This window comes from Anolis sagrei, chromosome 1, assembly GCF_037176765.1.
Source record: "Anolis sagrei isolate rAnoSag1 chromosome 1, rAnoSag1.mat, whole genome shotgun sequence".
In the NCBI taxonomy this organism is placed as follows: domain Eukaryota; kingdom Metazoa; phylum Chordata; class Lepidosauria; order Squamata; family Dactyloidae; genus Anolis; species Anolis sagrei.
The window spans coordinates 167,849,908-167,869,285 of record NC_090021.1 but is presented as its reverse complement, the minus strand read 5'-3'; the positions used below and the strand labels follow the sequence as shown (position 1 = coordinate 167,869,285).

The window sequence follows — 19,378 nt, the reverse complement described above, 5'->3', positions numbered from 1 at the left end:
CCCCCCTAGGCACACAGAAAACTGGGCGACTTGGAAGGTGCTGAACAGACTGCGCTCTGGCACCACGAGATGCAGAGCCAATCTTAAGAAATGGGCTACAAAGTGGAGTCCACGACATGCGAGTGTGGAGAAGACGAAACCACTGACCACCTGCTGCAATGCAACCTGAGCCCTGCTACATACACAATGGAGGACCTTCTTGTGGCAACACCAGAGGCACTCCAAGTGGCCAGATACTGGTCAAAGGACATTTAATCAACTACCAAGCTTGCAAACTTCGTGTTTTGTCTGTTTGTTTTGTTAAAAATGTAATACAAATGCCTGGTTGCTCCTGACACGATAAATAAATAAACCCCACTCAATTTAGTGACTTCCTGTCCCTTTGGTTGGAGACATCTATATAATTCCATTCTTCCTTCCTTTTACATTGGTTTTCTGTTCTTCCTTCTGGCCTGAAGGGCACAACCTGGGGATCACAACCAGACACAGTGAAGACATCTGCGCTTGCACTTTGCTACTCTGCTACTGAATATACATGCTCAGTGTGGAATACATCTCACTAGGTTAAAGAGGTGGATGTGGCTCTTAATTGGACATGCCGCATTATCACAGGATGTCTATGCCCCACACCACAGGAAAAATTATACTGTTTAGCTGGTATTGCACCACTTGATATCTGCAGAGAAGTAGCAGCCAATAATGGAAGGACCAAGGCAGTGACATCTCTGGCCCATCCCCTGTTCAGATATCAGCCAGCACAGCAGTGCCTTAAATCAAGGAATAGTTTTCTAAGATCTACAGAAATACTTGCAGGAACACCTAAGCAAGTGGCAGGTTAATACCTGGAACCTCAATCAGTAGCTGAGAGACTCCCTTCTGGGCACACAGAAGACTGGGTGACTTGGAAGGTGCTGAACAGGCTGTGCTCTGGCATCATGAGATGCAGAACCAATCTTAAGAAATGGAGCCTCAAAGTGGAGTCCATGACATGTGACTCTGGAGAAGAGCAAACCACCGACCACCTACTACAATGCAATCTGAGCCCTTCCACGTGCACAGAGGAGGATATTCTTACAGCAGTGTTTCTCAACCTGGGGGTCGGGACCACTGGGGGGGGGGGGGTTGCGAGAGGGTGTCAGAGGGGTCGCCAAAGACCATCAGAAAACACAGTATTTTTTTGTTGGTCATGGAGGTTCTGTGTGGGAAGTTTGGTCCAATTCTATCGTTGGTGGGGTCTAGAATACTTTTTGATTGTAGGTGAACTATAAATCCCAGCAACTACAACTTCTACATGTCAAGGTCTATTTTCCCCAAACTCCACCAGTGTTCACATTTGGGCATATTGAGTATTCATTCCAAGTTTGGTCCAGTTTCATCATTGTTTGAGTCCACAGTGGTCTCTGAATGTGAGTGAACTACAACTCCAAAACTCAAAGTCAATGCCCACTAAACCCTTCCAGTATTTTCTGTTGGTTCTGTGTGCCAAGTTTGGTTCAGTTCCATCGCTGGTGGAGTTCAGAATGCTCTTTGATTGTAGGTGAACTATAAACCCCAGCAACTACAACCCCCAAATGACAAAATCAATTCCCCCCAACTCCACCAGTATTCAAATTGGGGCATATCAGGTATTTGGCTCGTGGCTTGTTCTCGGTCTTGCAGCTCTTCTGATATCTGAGGTGGAGTATCCATTGGCCTGGAGAACCCAGTTGAGGTGGTTCCGTTCATCTTGGAGGAGGTGGGGTTCGCAGATTCTTTTTGCACGGTCAGCCAAGGCTTTAATGGTGCTTCTTTTTTGACTTGGGTGATGGTTGGAGTTTTTATGTAGATATCTATCTGTGTGTGTGGGTTTTCTGTAAATGGTGTGACCCAATTGTTTGCGGATTACTAAGACATTTAGGCCTCCACCTCAGACATCAGAAGAGCGGCAAGATCGAGAACAAGCCACGAGAATAAAGACGAAGATCCACCCAGAGGAAAAGTGTTCTTGCCATACATCAAGGGAACCACTGACCGCATAGATAAGCTGATGAGGAAACACAACATACAAACTATCTACAGACCCACCAAGAAAATCCAACAAATGTTACGTTCAGCAAAGGACAAGACGGATCCTCTCACTACTGCAGGAGTTTATCATGTACCATGCAGCTGTGGACAAGTCTACATAGGGACCACCAAATGCAGTGTTGCCCAAACACGGATCAAGGAACATGAAAGGCACTGCAGACTACTTCAACCAGAGAAATCAGCCATAGCAGAGCACCTGATGAACCAACCTGGACACAGCATTTTATTTGAGAACACAGAAATGCTGGACTACTCTCACAACCACCATGTCAGACTACACAGAGAAGCCATTGAAATCCACAAGTATGTGGACAATTTCAACAGAAAGGAGGAGACCATGAAAATGAACAAAATCTGGCTACCAGTATTAAAACACTCAAAAATTACAACAGCACAACAACAGAGAGGAAACAAACAAGGACATCTAATCACCTCTCAACAAAAGTTTGCTACATGCACTGGCCATTATATGCTAATCAAGCTGGCCATCAAGCTAATCAAGCTGGCCATTATATGCTAATCAAGCTGGTCAGTTGAAACATTCACACCCAGCTCCAGCAGACAAGAGTCCTTTGTCCCACCCTGGTCATTCCACAGATATATAAACCCTTTTTCCTAGTTCCAACAGACCTCACTACCTCTGAGGATGCTTGCCATAGATGCAGGCGAAACGTCAGGAGAGAATGCCTCTAGACCATGGCCATATAGCCCAAAAAAACCTACAACAACCCAGTGATTCCGGCCATGAAAGCCTTCGACAATACATTGATTTTTATTTTTTTTTATAAATTCCCTGCTCCGATTCTAAGTGAAAAGGAGATTGATGCTTTCCACAATGCCTTCATCAACATCAAGTCCTACGTTCCAGGAATTTGATCCATTTTTAATGGCAGAAAACTCTGGACTCCTAGGTTAATATCGTGCTGGATGAAAAGCATTCCTTTGCCCTGTTTTAAATCTGCCATGTGAATGTACACAGTGTTTCCTTTTTCCAACCTGCTTGGCACTGTCAGTTAAACATTGATCATTCAGTCCCAGCACCACCTTAGCCACCTCATTTCTAAGTTGAGATTCTTCGTCTTTTTATCCAATCCTCATACGGAAAGCGTTTTGCATCCCTGAGCTTTGCAATTTAAAAATTATAGCCGCTTGAAGTTTGACCTGAACACCCCCCTTGCCATTTTGACTTCTAACACCTCGCTGCCAGAATTCCTTTAATGACTTGCATTTGTTCCTCCCGGCTGTCTCTATCTCCAGAGTAATCAATCAAGCTCTTTTGGTGAATCTGTCTAATGTGCCTGAAGACAGGAGAATTATGAAAATTGATCTCTACCAAGAAACACGACCATTTTGGTTCCCCATTACTGCTTGATCCAGATTAAGACAAAACTAAATCTGAAAGCTAATTGCTCTGATGAACTGATACAGCTCACTGAGCATGGAGGGGGAAAATGTGGATTTTTAAGAAGACATTAACCTTTACAAAAGGCTATTATATGCTGAAGCTTTTTTATGTGCCTTCAGTTCATTCAGGCAATGTATTCAAGATGAGTTTCATAAAACTGGGGGTATAAACGGTGTGGATCTCTGCAAACTGATAGGATCCAGGTGTAGGATGATGGGAGCTGCAACCTATAAGTATCTGAAGGACTACTACACAAACCTCATGTCTCTTCTAAACAATTACACTATGTAACAAAATTTGAATGCTTTCTGTTCCTGGCTTGTAAGTGCCATTTCATGTTCAATTGTGCAGTACTTACATTGAAAGTAGTTGTTATACTCCAGAGACTTCATTTTCGTGGCTGCCACAAACTATGTTGAATTGGTTGAGACTCTATGAGATATTCATTGAATATCTCATAGGGATTGTGGCGCAGCTGACTGAGAGTCAGCTGCCTTGAGATCACTACTGACCTAAAGGTCATGAGTTAGAAGCCAGCCTGGGTCGGAGTGAGCTTCTGACCAAAATTGTGTAGCTTGTTGTCGACTTTTGCAGCCCAAAAGACAGTTGCATCTGTCAAGTAGGAAATTTAAGTACCACTTATGTGGGGAGGCTAATTTAACTGATTTACAAGGCCATAAAAATCTCCAGGAAGTTTGCAATGAATGAGGAAGTACTTCATCAGTGTCACAAACGGACGGTGAAGTGACAGCTCCCCTGGTGGCCAGAAGCTGGAATGTTAAATAGCCTCTGAGTGCCTGTCTATATATGTTGTGTGTCTATGGTATTGAATGTTTGCCATGTATGTGTACATTGTAATCCGCCCTAAGTCCCCTGCTGGGTGAGAAGGGCGGAATATAAATACTGTAAATAAATAAATAAATATGTATAGCAAAATGTGCTGGAGGATGTTGCAGTTTAATAAACTTTTCCCTTATTTTTATGATAGAACCAATTAAGAAAAGCCAGGAATAAAAATTGTGTTGATAGTGTTGGAGCCCCCGGTGGTGCAGTGTGTTAACCCCTGTGCCGGCAGGACTGAAGACCGACAGGTTGCAGGTTCGAATCTGGGGAGAAGTGGATGAGCTCCCTCTATCAGCTCCAGCTCCCCAAGCAGGGACATGAGAGAAGCCTCCCACAAGGATGATAAAAACATCAAATTATCCGGGCATCCCCTGGGCAACGTCCTTGCAGACGGCCAATTCTCTCACACCAGAAGCGACTTGCAGTTTCTCAAGTTGCTCCTGACACGACAAAAAAAAATGTCAATGATATGACATCTCACAGTTACAGCTTTTTGGAGCTGGTATAATGCGCCCCCGGTGGCACAGCGAGTTAAACCGCTGAGCTGCGGAACTCGCTGATGGTGGTTCAGATCTGGGGAGTAGGATGAGCACTTGCTGTTAGGCCCAGTTTCTGCCAACCTAGCCGTTCAAAAACATGCAAATGTGAGTAGATCAATAGGTACCACTTCGATGGGAAGGTAACAGCGCTCCATACAGTCATGCTGGCCACATGACCTTGGAGGCGTCTATGGACAATGCTGGCTCTTTGGCTTAGAAATGGGGCACCATTCCCCAGAGTCAAACATGACTAGACTTAACGTCAAAGGGAAACCTTTGTCTTTATCTTTATAATGCTAAACCTAGAGGGATGGGACACAACACCCAGGAAGAAAAATCACAGTAAGAATTGAAATTCCTACTATTTTAGAAACTGCATCAAGAGTCTCATGCTGGAAGAAAGATGGGACACAAATAAAATGAAATGAAATAAAGTCTGTGTTATGTTCTACTGAGCATGGAATCAAATGGCTGGATGGTATTCCTGAAAGGCAACCTAATCGAGGCCCTTTTCCTGAAGGAAGGATACATCATAGGTTAAGTAGACATGTGCAAGCTCCTGTGAGTAGTTCTCTGCTTCCCCCCTTCACATTTTACTCCAGGCACAATTCCATTGGCTAATGTGCCCCGAAGGCACTTTCTCCTCCCCAGCTGAGTCCTGTCCCATTATCGCATCACAGTACCATGCAGTTAAGGTGAACGAGCCTTCCCAAAGCAAGTGATAGATGATGAGGCCCTATTTCTCCATGCAAATGTATATGGGCCAATATGAAGCAACCACATTTTTAATTTTGTGTCATTGCTAGCTCCCCCCTCCCTCAGCCAACCTCTGATGGGCAAGCTGGCCAGATCCCCATCCTAACTGGCAAAGGTATTCCAAATGGGCTCTTTGAATGGCAGTTTTCTTGCACTGTTTTGCAATAGCTGAGCTATCTTGGATCCTGTGGGATGTTTTGAAATGATGTGTCTCATCTCCTGGGTATGCCCTCCTGAGGAATCTGATATAATCACACTCAGCAACTGAACACTTTAGCAAAATCCCAAATGAATCATATGAGTTGGCTTAGCTGATCAAGACGATTAGTTCCTAACAAGCAATGACAGGAAGGGGGAAAAAATCAGGGGAGGGATGGCAGCAGCGGTGTGCAGTGTGTGTGTGTGTGTGTGATCATTAGGACTGAATCCTGCGCATAATTGGGGTGTGATCCTGAGATCAGCCAGCAAAACTTCAAAAATATGGATTATTGCTATGTTAGGAAGCCCTTCAGTGTCTTAGATATGTAGGAAATGATTGTTCATTGGAAAAGGAAGGGCACTCTGCATTTGATTAGAGAAGCTCTTTCTCATATCTCGTGTCATTTTAACGACACAAGACTGAAAATCAGGACCCAGGGATGATAAGTAACTATCCTGGCCTCAAATGTACTAACAGGGATTCGGGGCCCTGCAAGCTTAGCTTTTCTCCTACTAAGTGTCCTAATCTAGGCACATAGATGCTTTATATCAATATTTACCAAAAGAGTGATTCATAGAATCATAGAGTGGGACATCCAGTTCAACCGTCTGCCAAGAAGCAGGAAAATTGATTCAAAGCTCCCCCGACAGATGGCCATCCAGCCTCTGTTTAAAAGCTTCCAAACAAGGAGCCTATATTACACTCTGGGGCAGAGAGTTCCACTGCTGAACAGCTCTCACAGTTAGGAAGTTCTTCCTAATGTTCAGGTGGAATCTTCTTTCTTGTAGTTTGAAGCCATTGTTCCATTGCCTCCTAGTCTCCAGGGCAGCAGAAAAAAAGCTTGCTCTCTCCTCCCTATGATTTCCTCTCATGTATTAATACATGGCTATAATACATGTATAATATAATACATGGCTTTGGTGTATTTATACACCAGAGCCCCTGGTGGTGCAGTGGGTTAAACCCCTGTGCTGGCAGGACTGAAGACCGACAGGTTGCAGGTTCAAATCCAGGGAGAGGCGGATGAGCTCCCTCTATCAGCTCCAGCTCCTCATGCGGGGACATGAGAGAAGCCTCCCACAAGGATGATAAAAACATCAAATCATCTGGGCGTGCCCTAGGCAACGTCCTTGCAGACGGCCAATTCTCTCATGCCAGAAGCAACTTGCAGTTTCTCAAGTTGCTCCTGACACAAAAAAATACATGGCTATCATGTTTCCACTCAGCCTTTTCTTCTTCAGGTGAAACATGACCAGCTCTTTACGCCACTCCTCATAGGGCTTGTTCTTCAGACCCTTGATCATTTTAGTCACCCTCCTCTGGACACATTCCAGCTTGTCAATATCTCTCTTCAGTTGTGGTGCCCAGAATTGGACACAATATTCCAGGTGTGGTCTAACCAAAGTGGAATAGAGGGGTAGCATGATTTTCCTGGATCTAGATACTATACTCCTAGTGATGCAGGCCAAAATCCCATTGGCTTTTTTTTGTTGCCGCATCATAGTTTTCTTACAATAGCTTACAGCTTCAACCAATTCTCCAAATCAGCACCTTTCTTGCCTCCATTTAGTTCACTTGCACTGGAACTCAGATGGCTAAAGAAATATATTCTTGTGAGATAAGAGTCACAATCATTACAGATATATGTATATAAATGGTATATTTTCTTAGGCAAAAAGTGATGTTGCAGCACAGATCAACTCCCATGAATAGAATATGCAATAAAATCAGTAACCCTTCACCTAGAAGTTGATCTGTGTGTGTTTGCCTTCTGTTTATATGATAATGTTGTTCTTGTGTCTTGTTAAAAGTCAGAAATACCTGATATAGTTGGTCTATAAGGCTTATGGGGCCATTGAAGTAGTTCATTGTTTTAAGGAACTGCCAAATAAATTGTGTTGTTCAGAGAGTAAAGGTTTTCCCCTGACATGAAGTCCAGTCGTGTCCGACTCTGGGGTGTGGTGCTCCTCTCCATTTCTAAGCCGAAGAGCCAGCGTTATCCATAGACACCTCCAAGGTCATGTGGCCGGCATGACTGCATGGAGTGCCATCACCTTCCCACCAGAGAAGGGTATCGATCTACTCACATTTGCATGTTTTCGAACTGCTAGGTTGGCAGAAGCTGGGGCTGACAGTGGAAGCTCACACTCCTCCCCGGATTTGAACCTGTGACCTTTCGGTCAACAAGTTCAGAGAAGCCACCATTAAAGGATAATAGCGTGATTTATCAAGGGAACATTGTAGAGCTCCTCTGAGGATGCTTGTCATAGATGCAGGCAAAAGGTCAGGAGAGAATGCTTCTAGAACATGGCCATATAGCCTGAGAAACCTACAACAACCCATTGTAGAGCTCATTGGCCTCCCATAAGTCTTGACCAATTTGGGTCTTCAGCGTGAGCAATTTTGAGTGTCAAGGCAAAGATTTGTCTCATAGTCCCTTCTGCTTCTGGACAACTTTTGCCTTCTGGACACCATTCTGAGAACCTGATCTTTGCTTAGTTTGGATGAGGCTGCTTACCTGGCCAAGAGATCTGCTAACTTTCAGGCCCTATGTCTTTAACACTCAGAATTCTGCTACAAGACACATAAATCTCCAAAATGCCTGCCTCTCCCTCATTTCGTTTAGCTCATTATCAGAACTTGGAATGTTGTTTTTCAGAGTTATTTTTATCATCTTCTTTTTACAAAGCAACCCAGTGTTTCCTGTCATTTTCATCTTGCAAAAAATGTTATTTTTACTAATATAAATATTGCCAAAAGTGTTCCCAAATGACCTCCAAATTTAGGAACAATGAATAAATATTCTCTGTTTTGCCAAAGAAGCAACAGCATTAACAATCATGATTTGCGAAAAGAATAAAATAATTCCTTCAGCTTGGAACAAACAAAGTATTAATTCACTTGCATAGTTAACTTTTAGTCTGATGAGGCTTAAATGTCACTACAGTCAGTATGCAACTTAATGTACACCAAAAAACGTTGCAAGCAACTTTAGCAGATAACTGGAGCAAAGATTATTGCTCCATTTGCTCTGGGCTGTTGTAAGCAGAGAGGAAGAAAGAAGGAATCTGTTGACCATAAGGCAGTCTGCTGGGAGAGATTGATAGACGATACACGGGTGGCTCAACCCATTACGCAAAGTAAGCATTCACAGTATAGTTGAATTTGCCCAGGGGCGCTCTAGAGGTGCTCTTGGGGGAAAATAGACTTTGACATATGCAAGTTGTAGTTTGGGTTTGGGACCTGCCTACCTGCGTGACCGCATCTCCGTATATGAACCCACGCGCTCCCTCCGCTCATCCGGAGAGGCCCTGCTCACGATTCCACCTGCGTCGCAGGCTCATTTGGAGGGGACGAGGGACAGGGCCTTCTCTGTGGTTGCCCCCCAACTTTAGAACACCCTCCCCAAAGACATTAGACTAGCACCCATGTTGGCAGTCTTTAGGAAGAACTTGAAGACCTGGCTATTCCGATGTGCCTTTCCAGAATAGGATAACCTCGAGCACTACGTCCCAAAAGCACTTTATTAGAGTTTAAGACTCTCTGCACATTGCACTTGCCCAGAATCTCAACATATCACCTCTTACACCCAGCACTTTTTTAACCTGTACCCTTCATTGGCCCGGCCCTGGTTTTATTACGTAATAGTGTAATGTTTTGTTTTTGTTATTGCTTATGTTTTTAATTTGCTTTGCATTGTATTGTTATTATCTGTTGTTGTTGTGTTGAGACCTTGGCCTTTGTAAGCTGCATCGAGTCCTTCGGGAGATGCTAGTGGGGTACAAATAAAGTTTAATAATTTAATAATAATAGTTACTGGGATGTATAGTTCACCTACAATCAAAGAACATTCTGAACTCCACCAATGATGGAATTGAACCAAATATGGCACACAGAACTCCCATGACGAACAGAAAATGTATATCAATGATTGGTTGGGGGGGGGGGGATACTGTTTGCTTACCGTTGAAAATTACCTAGGGCAGTCCCTGACCATACACTCTCTCTGCCTCATTTTAGCAGAGGCAGTCCCCATTAATTCTCTATCACTCCACCATTTTGGCTGCTTTTTAAAATCCTACATACACCCCGGCTCCTTCCATCGTTTCCTTCAATCATTGTAAACAGAGTTTTGAATATAAAAGTATAGTTCAGGGGTCCTCAAATTTTTTAAACAGAGACCAGGTAAAAGTCCCTCAAACTGTTCGAGGGCTGGATTATAACTTGAAAAAAATAATGAATGAATTCCTATGCACACTACACATATTTTATTTATAGTGCAAAAAACACTTAAAACAATACAATAATTAAAATGAAGAACAATTTTAACAAATATAAACTTATTATTATTTCAGTGGGAAGTGTGGGCCTGTTTTTGGCTGATGAGATAGGATTGTTATTGTTGTTGTTGTTGTTGTTGTTGTGTGCTTTCAAGTCATTTCAGACTTAGGTTGACCCTGACCTTGGAGGGCCCCTGGGCCGTAGTTTGAGGACCCCTGGTATAGTACAACCCTTTATCTGCAGGACTGGTATCTGCAGCTTTATTTATGAGGAAATGGTGTCAACCACGTCAACTTGTGGTCCACAAGAACTAAAATATGTTCCGCGACCTTACCGTTACTACACGGTTGCAGCGAGAGCGACTGGTCTTGCGAGACCTTCCTATAGTGCCAAAGCTTATTAAACATGCTTTTCTGTGGGCAAGCAGAAGGCTACTATGGATGGCATGTGTTCTGTATCAAAAACTAGAGCTGATGTGGTCTATCCAATGCAATTTTCTGAATCAACATCCCAAATAACCAAACTGATCTAGAGGTTAACCAAAAAACTCATTCGTAACCCATTTGGTACTAATGTTGGAGAGTGGCCCCGGGTCAAAGTGGTCCCTGGAGAAGTGGTCTCTGGTAAAATAAAAAAAAAAGGGAACTAGTGTTCTAGAACCTCTTTCAAAGCCAAAATTTAGCAGTCAGATTAACAAATTACTAATGTTCTGAGCTCTTTAAGGGACTTCTGAATTTTTTGACAAACAAACAACTTAATTTGTTGTCCAGGAAACAAAACACTGCCACTAAGGAAACTTTTAGTTCAGAGGTAGACCAGAAGCTTTGAGTCCAAAAAGTTTAAAATCCAAAAGGCATTCCTTCCTGCAGCAAAAATACAACATATCTTTAGTAACACCCCACAATCTTGTGGGCTACTCAAAAATTCTTGCTTGCTGTTGTGTGAGAAGTTTGAATTGGCTGTTTTAGATAAGGAACAAGCGCACAGCAGCAGAATAAAAGAGTGATTTAAGTACAGATAATTGAGAGATAATAAAGAAAAACATATGAAGAGAAGGAGAAAGCAGGGGAAAACGTTTGCCCCCATGAGATGAGTAACACAGCTGGGCTTCTCCACGTTGTCCTCACGACAAACATCAGAGAGGGGCTTCAACATCTTTTGATGTCTCAGGTAGAAACTACAAACTCACACAAGATTATGCTATTTAGCTGGCTGCTAGAAGAAAAGGCATGTACTCTGCATCCAGTAAGTCGCAGGTCCTATATCTGGCAGCTGGGAAAGATTCCTGCTGGAAATCCTGGAAATGCCAGTCAGAGGAGACATTGCTGGGCTAGCAGAGCACTTCCAGTAATGGTGTGCTCCTGGCATACTGCCACAGGTCTCTGAATGCTGAGGGTCATTCAAGGTTAGACAGGGGTGGCTCGTCCATTATGCGAAGTAAGCGGTCGCAGATCACTTTTTTTGCCAGGGGCGCAGAGGCGCCTCTGTAAATGCCCCTCGACCGCCACTTGAGGAGTGCCCCCTCAGCTCACAACAGCCCTAGCAGTCCGGGGGGAGCCTCGGCTTTCTTGCCTCGCTGCTGGGCACACCAAAAGTTGCCTCTTCTCCTGGCTTTCTCTTCAGCCATTGGGACCAAGAGAGAGAGAGAGAGCCCCTCCGACAGGAGGTATCTCCCACCTCCGCTCCCTCCTTTGTTTTTGCGCCTACCTTCAAGAAAGGTGAGTATCTCCACCTCTCTCTCTCTCTCTCTCTCTCTCTCTTGTTCCCAATGGCTGAGGAGAAAGTCAGGAGAAGAGGTGACTTTTGGTGCACACGCTGGGGTCTTCAGACACGCCTCTGGACCTGAAGCAAGCCAGACGCGGTGGCTCCGCCCCTTGGCCCACCCGCGGATTGGGGAGAGGAGGCAGGTGGAGCGCTGGGGGATCTGGAAAGGGAGCCGGTCTTCAGGCACACCTCTGGACCCAAAGCGGACCAGGCAAGGGAGCAAGTGCGGCAAGTGTAGTTACTAGGATGTATAGTTCACCTAAAATCAAAGAGCATTCTGAACTCCACCAATGATGGAATTGAACCAAATATGGCACACAGAACTTCCACGATGAACAGAAAATATATATCAATGATTGGTTGGGGGGGGGGGGGCGCCAAAATACTGTTTGCTTACCTTTGAAAATTACTTAGGGCCGCCTCTGAGGTTAGACTTGGGTAATCCAAGCCAATATTGGGTTGCTGTGAGTTTTTCGGGCTGTATGGCCATGCTCCAGCAGCATTCTCTCCTAATGTTTCACCTTCAGATGTTCTGAAGATGCCTGCTACAGATGCCGGTGAAACATTAGGAGAGAATGCTGCTGGAACATGGCCATATAGCCCAAAAAACTCACAGCAACCCAGTGATTCCAGCCATGAAAGCCTTCGACAATACAAGTCAATATTGCTCCTAGATTGGCCACTAAATGATGCCATTCCTCTGCAACAAACCTTGGAAAGCAGCTTTTAGTCTTCATACATGAGCTGTACTTGCAGGAACAATTAAAATAGGTCATCCATTCCTTTAACCTACTTGAGTCACTTTCTGTATTCATAACCTGAATGGATTTCAAAATACTCCATGTATGTTTAGCATTCAATGGTATTCCCAAAGTTTCCAGTCTTTCAAAATACAGCTGGGGTGGGTGGGTGAGGGGACTCTATTGTATGGTGATGAGCATGGATTTAGGAGGTATTAGGCATAAAATTAATCCTGATTTTTTTTAATGTGTGAGGTCTTATGCATATGATGATAAAATCCAACCTACCTCCGCTCTCTCACTTCAAATGATTGGCTTTGGCATATTAAGATTTAAGTTTCAAATCTCCAAAGTAGATGTGATCAAAGTGTTTAATTTCCAGTCTTTCAGGTAAGCCAGAGGCCTCATAAACCTCTTTTACTTCCATACTCTGAAGATCAAAATCCACATGCACACATTCCTCTGATTTTTACTCATCTGCCCTCTTCCCTTGAATGTTTTATGTTGCCACTTGTTCAGGCCATAGGCAGAACAATTTCTGCCAGCCAGCCTCCCTACCTCTTGCCCAGCTCAATAACTCCTTCCCTGGCCATCTAACCTTAATGTGAGCCTGCTGTCAATGGGAAGGGGAAGAACCACACTCATATTTGGGAATACATTGTTTTTTATAGAATCATAGAGTTGGAAGAGACCTTATGAGCCATCCAGTCCAACCCCCTACCAAGAAGCAGGAAAGTTGCATTCAAAGTACCCCTGACAGATGGCCATCCAGCCTCCAAAGAAGGAGCCTCTATCACACTCTGTGGCAGAGAGTTCCACTGCTGAACAGCTCTCACAGTCAGGAAGTTCTTCCTCATGTTCAGATGGAATCTCCTTTCTTGAAGTTTGAAGCCATTGTTTCGCGTCCTAGTCTCCAGGGCAGCAGAAAACAAGCTTGCTCTCTTCTCCCTATGACTGCCTCTCACGTATTTATACATGGCTATCATGTCTCCTCTCAGCCTTCTCTACTTCATGCTAAACATGCCCAGCTCTTTAAGCCACTCCTCATAGGGCTTGTTCTCCAGACCCTTGATCATTTTAGTCGCCCTCCTCTGGACACATTCCAGCTTGTTAATATCTCCCTTCAATTGTGGTGCCCAGAATTGGACACAATATTCCAGGTGTGGTCTAACCAAGGCAGAATAGAGCATGGGTAGCATGATTTCCCTGGATCTAGACACTAGACTCCTATTGATGCAGGCCAAAATCCCATGGGCCTTTTTTTTTGCCGCTGCATCACATTGTTGGCTCGTGTTTAACTTGTTGCCCACGAGGACCCCAAGATCTTTTTCACATGTACTGCTCTCGAGCCAGGTGTCCCCCATTCTATATCTTTGCATTTCATTTTTTTCCTGCCTAAGTGGAGTATCTTGCATTTGTCCCTGTTGAACTTCATTTTGTTAGTTTTGGCCCATCTCTCTAATCTGTTCAGATCATTTTGAATTTTGCTCCTGTCTTCTGGAGTATTGGCTATCCCGCCCATAGGCTCAAGCCTATATGTATTTCCTTATTCTAGGTTTGAATCCCACTGATTCCAAAGGGAATTTGGTGTCCACAACCATTTTTGTACTATAGTTTGAGTCCAGCAGTATTTTAGAAGGTTCACTGTGAAGGGCATTTCATTTTTTTTCCTGTTATTATGTAACACTGTTGCAATACAACAAGGAGAAGAAGAAAAAAACAGATCTATGTATAAAAATATCATCATTTTATTACATTCCACACAATACATTGTCAAGAATTTCAAAATCCACAAGATATTTCCACACACAGGCAACTGGGTGATGCTGACGATGTCACAGCTCTAAGGGGAGGGTGGAAAGGTGGCAGTAAAAACTGAGAATGGGCAGGGCAGTCTTTGGCAAAAAATACTTAATACAAAAACCAGGGTATCTCCATCGGGTTAAAGACACCCAGATTGAGGATCTCTGACCCAGGATGAAATCTGAAAGACTGCTGGATATATTTACACTTGACTGCTGTTAGGGGGCAAGATCAGGAGAACCAGTCGGAAGGGACAGTTTCAATGCACCATTCTTTTTATTTCAATGTTAGGGGTTTCCTATCACAAGTACCAGCGGTGCAGACATCAATGTACTTGCTACTATATTGTTTCCACACTGGGACACGTTTTCCTAGGACCCACAAAGTCAACTAAAACACATCTTAAAGGGAACATCCTGATCACTTCTTCATGTAACTCAGAGGCCCTTGTAGCCTACCCTCTCCCCATTTCATAGCAGGAGACATGTGATTGCTCCGCTCTCACATACTCCTTTTTAGGTGCAGTTTATCCGCACACAATATCATGGTTTGCATATAAACTCTGCACTTTAATTAAAGAACAGCTTGTCTACTAGACAGCGCTGTGTGTCATTAACCCAACTAAGCAAGCATCTTGGCAGAGTTACTTTGCAACATGCACTAGAGCATGCTACCTGAATAACACAGGGTGGAAGGATGCGACACGCATCCCACATTAATGTGTTCCTCTTGGGAACTGGCAAAGAATCTCCTGTGTTTTTCTTGACCCAAGTCAACCCTGTAGGAATCAATCCACTGGGAATTTCTCCACATAATTAAATCAACTGGATTTGCTGAAAGGGGGCACCAATGTTTTTGCACAAGTTCATTGATGTCACCTGAATTGGCAAACCAGAAGCCCCCTCCCAATGGCATTCACCCCCGTGCGACAATGCTACTATTCTGAAATTCTCTTATCACAAGCAAGAAAAGGTGAATCGATATTTTCAGAAGGGTATAACTAGTCATGACTGGATTTTTATTAAAACCCAAACAACGCTGGGAAATTGTGTTCAGTGGAGATGTATTTTGCCTGAAAATATATCAGACTGAACGATTCCAACCACCTTTGTGTGTTATCACTTGTAAATCTATATAAGGCATTTCCATTGCATTACTTCAGAGCAAATCAATAGATACGAGGCTTATCACGGACTCCATTATGCCTCCTTCGTTAAAAGATGCAGAGATATCTGGATTTTAGCAGTCCCTATTCTTGGGGCTTTGGTTGACAGATGTCATTACCAACACCTTAAGAAGCAACATGACCAACAAATGTGTCAGCCGGCCATCTACGGGAACTTGGAGAGAGAAACTCAGGGGCGGAAATGTTCTTTATCTTTTGTAAATGACTAGTAAAAATACAAGGAGGAAAACAAAAAGAGAAAAAAAAGTATCGCTAAGGGTGAAGTTTATCGCAACACGTAAACCTCATATTTATGAAGCCACAGCCTTTTCCAAAACCTTCAAATATATTGATGTCTATGTATTATTATAAGGCTGGGTTTAACATTCAGAATGAGCTTCTCTTTCATAAGGCAACTTGAAAAAGTTTTTGTTTTGTTGAAGGAGTAATTACCCAAATGATGGCTATGTTTTTGTGATGTCTGGGAAAAACATACTGTAAAATCTTAGATCGGGCCATCTCCAAGCCTTTCTCTTTCTTCCCATCATCCACTGTGGCTTTTCCTTTTTCCCCCCTTTCTCTTTCTCTTTTGGCTTGCCATTTTTTTCTACATTTCCTTTGGCACAGCCTCTCTCTTTCTTTCTTTCAAACTCCACCAGCCTGAACCTGCTGACATTCTTGAGGATATCAAACATAAACCCAGCCGGAGCTAGATAAGGCAACAAAAAGCATCGCTCACTTCTCCAAGTAAACAAATCAGTGTATTTGTCATTAAAAAAGGTATTCCGGGCCTTCCATGAGGCAGAGCAGGAAAAAAAGCACTCCTTGTGAAAGTCATCGCAGGACAAGCAAGTCCCAAAGGACCCTTCCAAATAGCCATCCAGTCAATATCACACACACATGCACACTTACATACATATAGATATAGATACAGGTATACAAGCACGCACACACCTATTCTCTTGCATACCCCTCCTGATTTGCTACTGAGTTTTCTTGCAAGTTGTCTATTGGGGGACCAAAAAAGGGGGGAAAAGAAGTCTTTGAAAAAAATATATAAAGGAGCATTCACTTTCAAAGAGACAGGGAGAGGTGAGTCTCTTCTTGCGGTCCAAGATGCAGCATTATAGTTAAGAGTTTGTCAAAGAACAAAGGGGCCGGGGAAGGAGATGTCTCGAGTTCACATATATGCTGGGTAAGGAGAAAAAGTGCAAAATTGAGGCAACGTATTTGAAGTCTTAAATTGTTTATCTGTTTTGTGTTGCTGTTCCACTCTCAGCAATGCGAGGAGGAGCTGCGGTCTTGCTCTAGTTTTATTGTTAAGGTTGGCTCCACAGCCAGAGGGGCCCCGTTGGCATAGTGGGAGGTTTTGTAGGTGATGGAGTGATCACTCTTCTTGGCCGCATAGCGGAACCGGTGGTAGTGGAGCACAAGGGCCAGCGCGACGGAGACCAGAACCAGAACAGCACCTCCGGCGGCCATAACGTAATACCAGTAGGCTGGGATGGGCTGCACTGACACCGTGTCCACCGTGGGCTCGCTCCCTGGCAGAAGGGTGCCCCCTGGGGGAGAGACAGAAGAATGTTGCTAGGTGGGATGCATGCGGGCTAATAAAAAAATACACCCACGCACACACATGCATACGCAAAAAGAGATACAGATACACACACACACGCACATGCGTTTCAGAGCTTCGAGCAGCTTAAACACAGTCTGCATGACCAAGCTTTCCCTCTTGGTGGGAACAGCATTTGGGTTTTTGACAAGCAGGCAAATTAAAGCACTTCATTAATTAGGCAGTTGGGGAGGGGGTAAATTTTGTTAATAGCCATTCTACTTGGTGGAAACTGCTCCCCCCTCCCCCAATCAGCTGAGTCTTGTTGCAATGTGGCACTTGTTTGTCAAGCAATGACAAAACATATCACATTTTCAAACAAGTGACAAGAGTTTAATTGCAACGTATGACGAAGGTTGTGACAGGATCACAAGGAAGATACTAGAGAGGGAAAACATGCTTCATTCCTGTGGGAAAAGGAGGCAGAGATGAATCTGCAGGCAAGGCTTTGATTTTCCACAGGTCATCATGCATGGAGACCTAGAGACCTTAAATCTGTCCCCGTCTCCCCATCCCCACTCCAATCTTCCGAATACAATAGGTCTTGGAGGTTGTCTATCCATTTGGTAACCCTTTTTGAAATCAGAAATCATTGACGGTGTATTTTTATTCATGGGTCTCAATCTCAAGTATGTAGAGCTATGATTGCTATCTAACAACATCTGCTATGCTTTCATGGCTGGAATCACTGGGTTGTTGTAGGCTTTTCGGGCTATATGGCCATGTTCTAGAGCAGGGGTCCTCAAACTAAGGCCCGGGGGCCGAATACAGCCCTCCAAGGTCATTTACCTTGCCCTCGCTCAGGATCAACCTAATCTGAAACAACTTGAAAACACACAACAACAACAACAACAACAACAACAACAACAACAACAACAACCCTATCTCAGCCAAAAGGCAGGCCCACACTTCCCATTGAAATACTAATAAGCTTATATTTGTTAAAATTATTCTTCATTTTAATTATTGTATTGTTTTTACGTGTTCTTTGCACTACAACTAAGATATGTGCAGTGTGCATAGGAATTCATTCTTCTTTTTTTTTCAAATTGTAATCCGGCCCTCCAACATTTGAGGGACTGTGACCTGGCGCTCTTTTTAAAAAGTTTGAGGACCCCTGTTCTGGAGGCATTCTCTCCTGACATTTCACCTGCATCTATGGCAAGCATCCTCAGAGGTTGTTAAGTCTCACAACCTCTGAGGATGCTTGCCATAGATGCAGGCAAAATGTCAGGAGAGAATGCCTCTAGAACAGTGTTTCTCAACCTGGGGGTCAGGACCTCTGGAGAGTTCATGAGGGGGTGTCAGAGGGGTCGCCAAAGATGATCAGAAAGCACAGCATTTTCTGTTGATCATGGGGGTTCTGTGTGGAAAGTTTGGCCCAATTCCATCATTGGTGGAGTTCAGAATGCTCTTTGATTGTAGGTGGACTATAAATCCCAGTAACTACAATTCCAAAATGTCAAGGTCTATTTTTCCCAAACTCCACCAGTGTTCAAATTTGGGCATATTGAGTATTCGTGCTAAGTTTGGCCCTGATCCATCATTGTTTGTGTCCACAGTGCTCTCTGGATGTAAGTGAGCTACAACTCCAAAATACAAGGTCAATGCCCACCAAACACTTGCAGTATTTTCTGTTGGTTTTTTTAAAAAAAGTAATTTTTATTGAGAGTTTCAATTAGAAATACATCGATAGTATTTTCTGTTGGTTGGGGGAGTTTTTTATTCCAAGTTTGGTTCAATTCCACTGTTGGTGGAGTTTGGAATGCTCTTTGATTGCAGGTTAACAATAAATCCCAGCAACTACACCTCCCAAATGACAAAATCATCCCCCCCCCCCCCCGCCCAACCCTACTAGTATTCAAATATGGATGTGTGGGATATTTGGTCCAGTGAATAAAAAATACATCCTGCTTATGAGATATTTTACCTTACAATTCATAACAGTAGCAAAATTACAGTTATGAAGTAGCAATGAAAATAATTTTATTGTTGGGGTCACCACAACATGAGGAACTGCATTAAGGGGTTGTGGCATTAGGAAGGTTGAGAAACACCACTCTAGAACATGGCCATATAGCCCGAAAAGCCTACAACAACCCAATATCTGCTATGCATGATGGTAACTTCAGGCCTAACAATTATTGCAAACTGGAAATCCAGGGTTAACAAGTGTCTTCGAATCCCATGATTTTTCCTCC

The 19,378-nt window shown here is 43.6% G+C and overlaps 1 protein-coding gene across 3 annotated transcripts in view; it reads right to left on the bottom strand.

Moving 5' to 3' along the window:
• NRP2 (neuropilin 2) overlaps window positions 1–19,378 on the bottom strand; it is a 386,206-nt gene that overhangs the window by 34,202 nt on the left and 332,626 nt on the right. The window contains exon 17 of one of the 3 annotated variants that reach the window (XM_060782908.2): window positions 14,321–17,124. The exons of the other annotated variants lie outside the window; for them this stretch is intronic. Coding sequence (XP_060638891.2) covers window positions 16,838–17,124 — 287 coding nt within the window. The 3' untranslated portion in view covers window positions 14,321–16,837. Of the gene's footprint in view, window positions 1–14,320; window positions 17,125–19,378 lie in introns of those variants that run through there. 3 annotated transcript variants of the gene reach the window in all.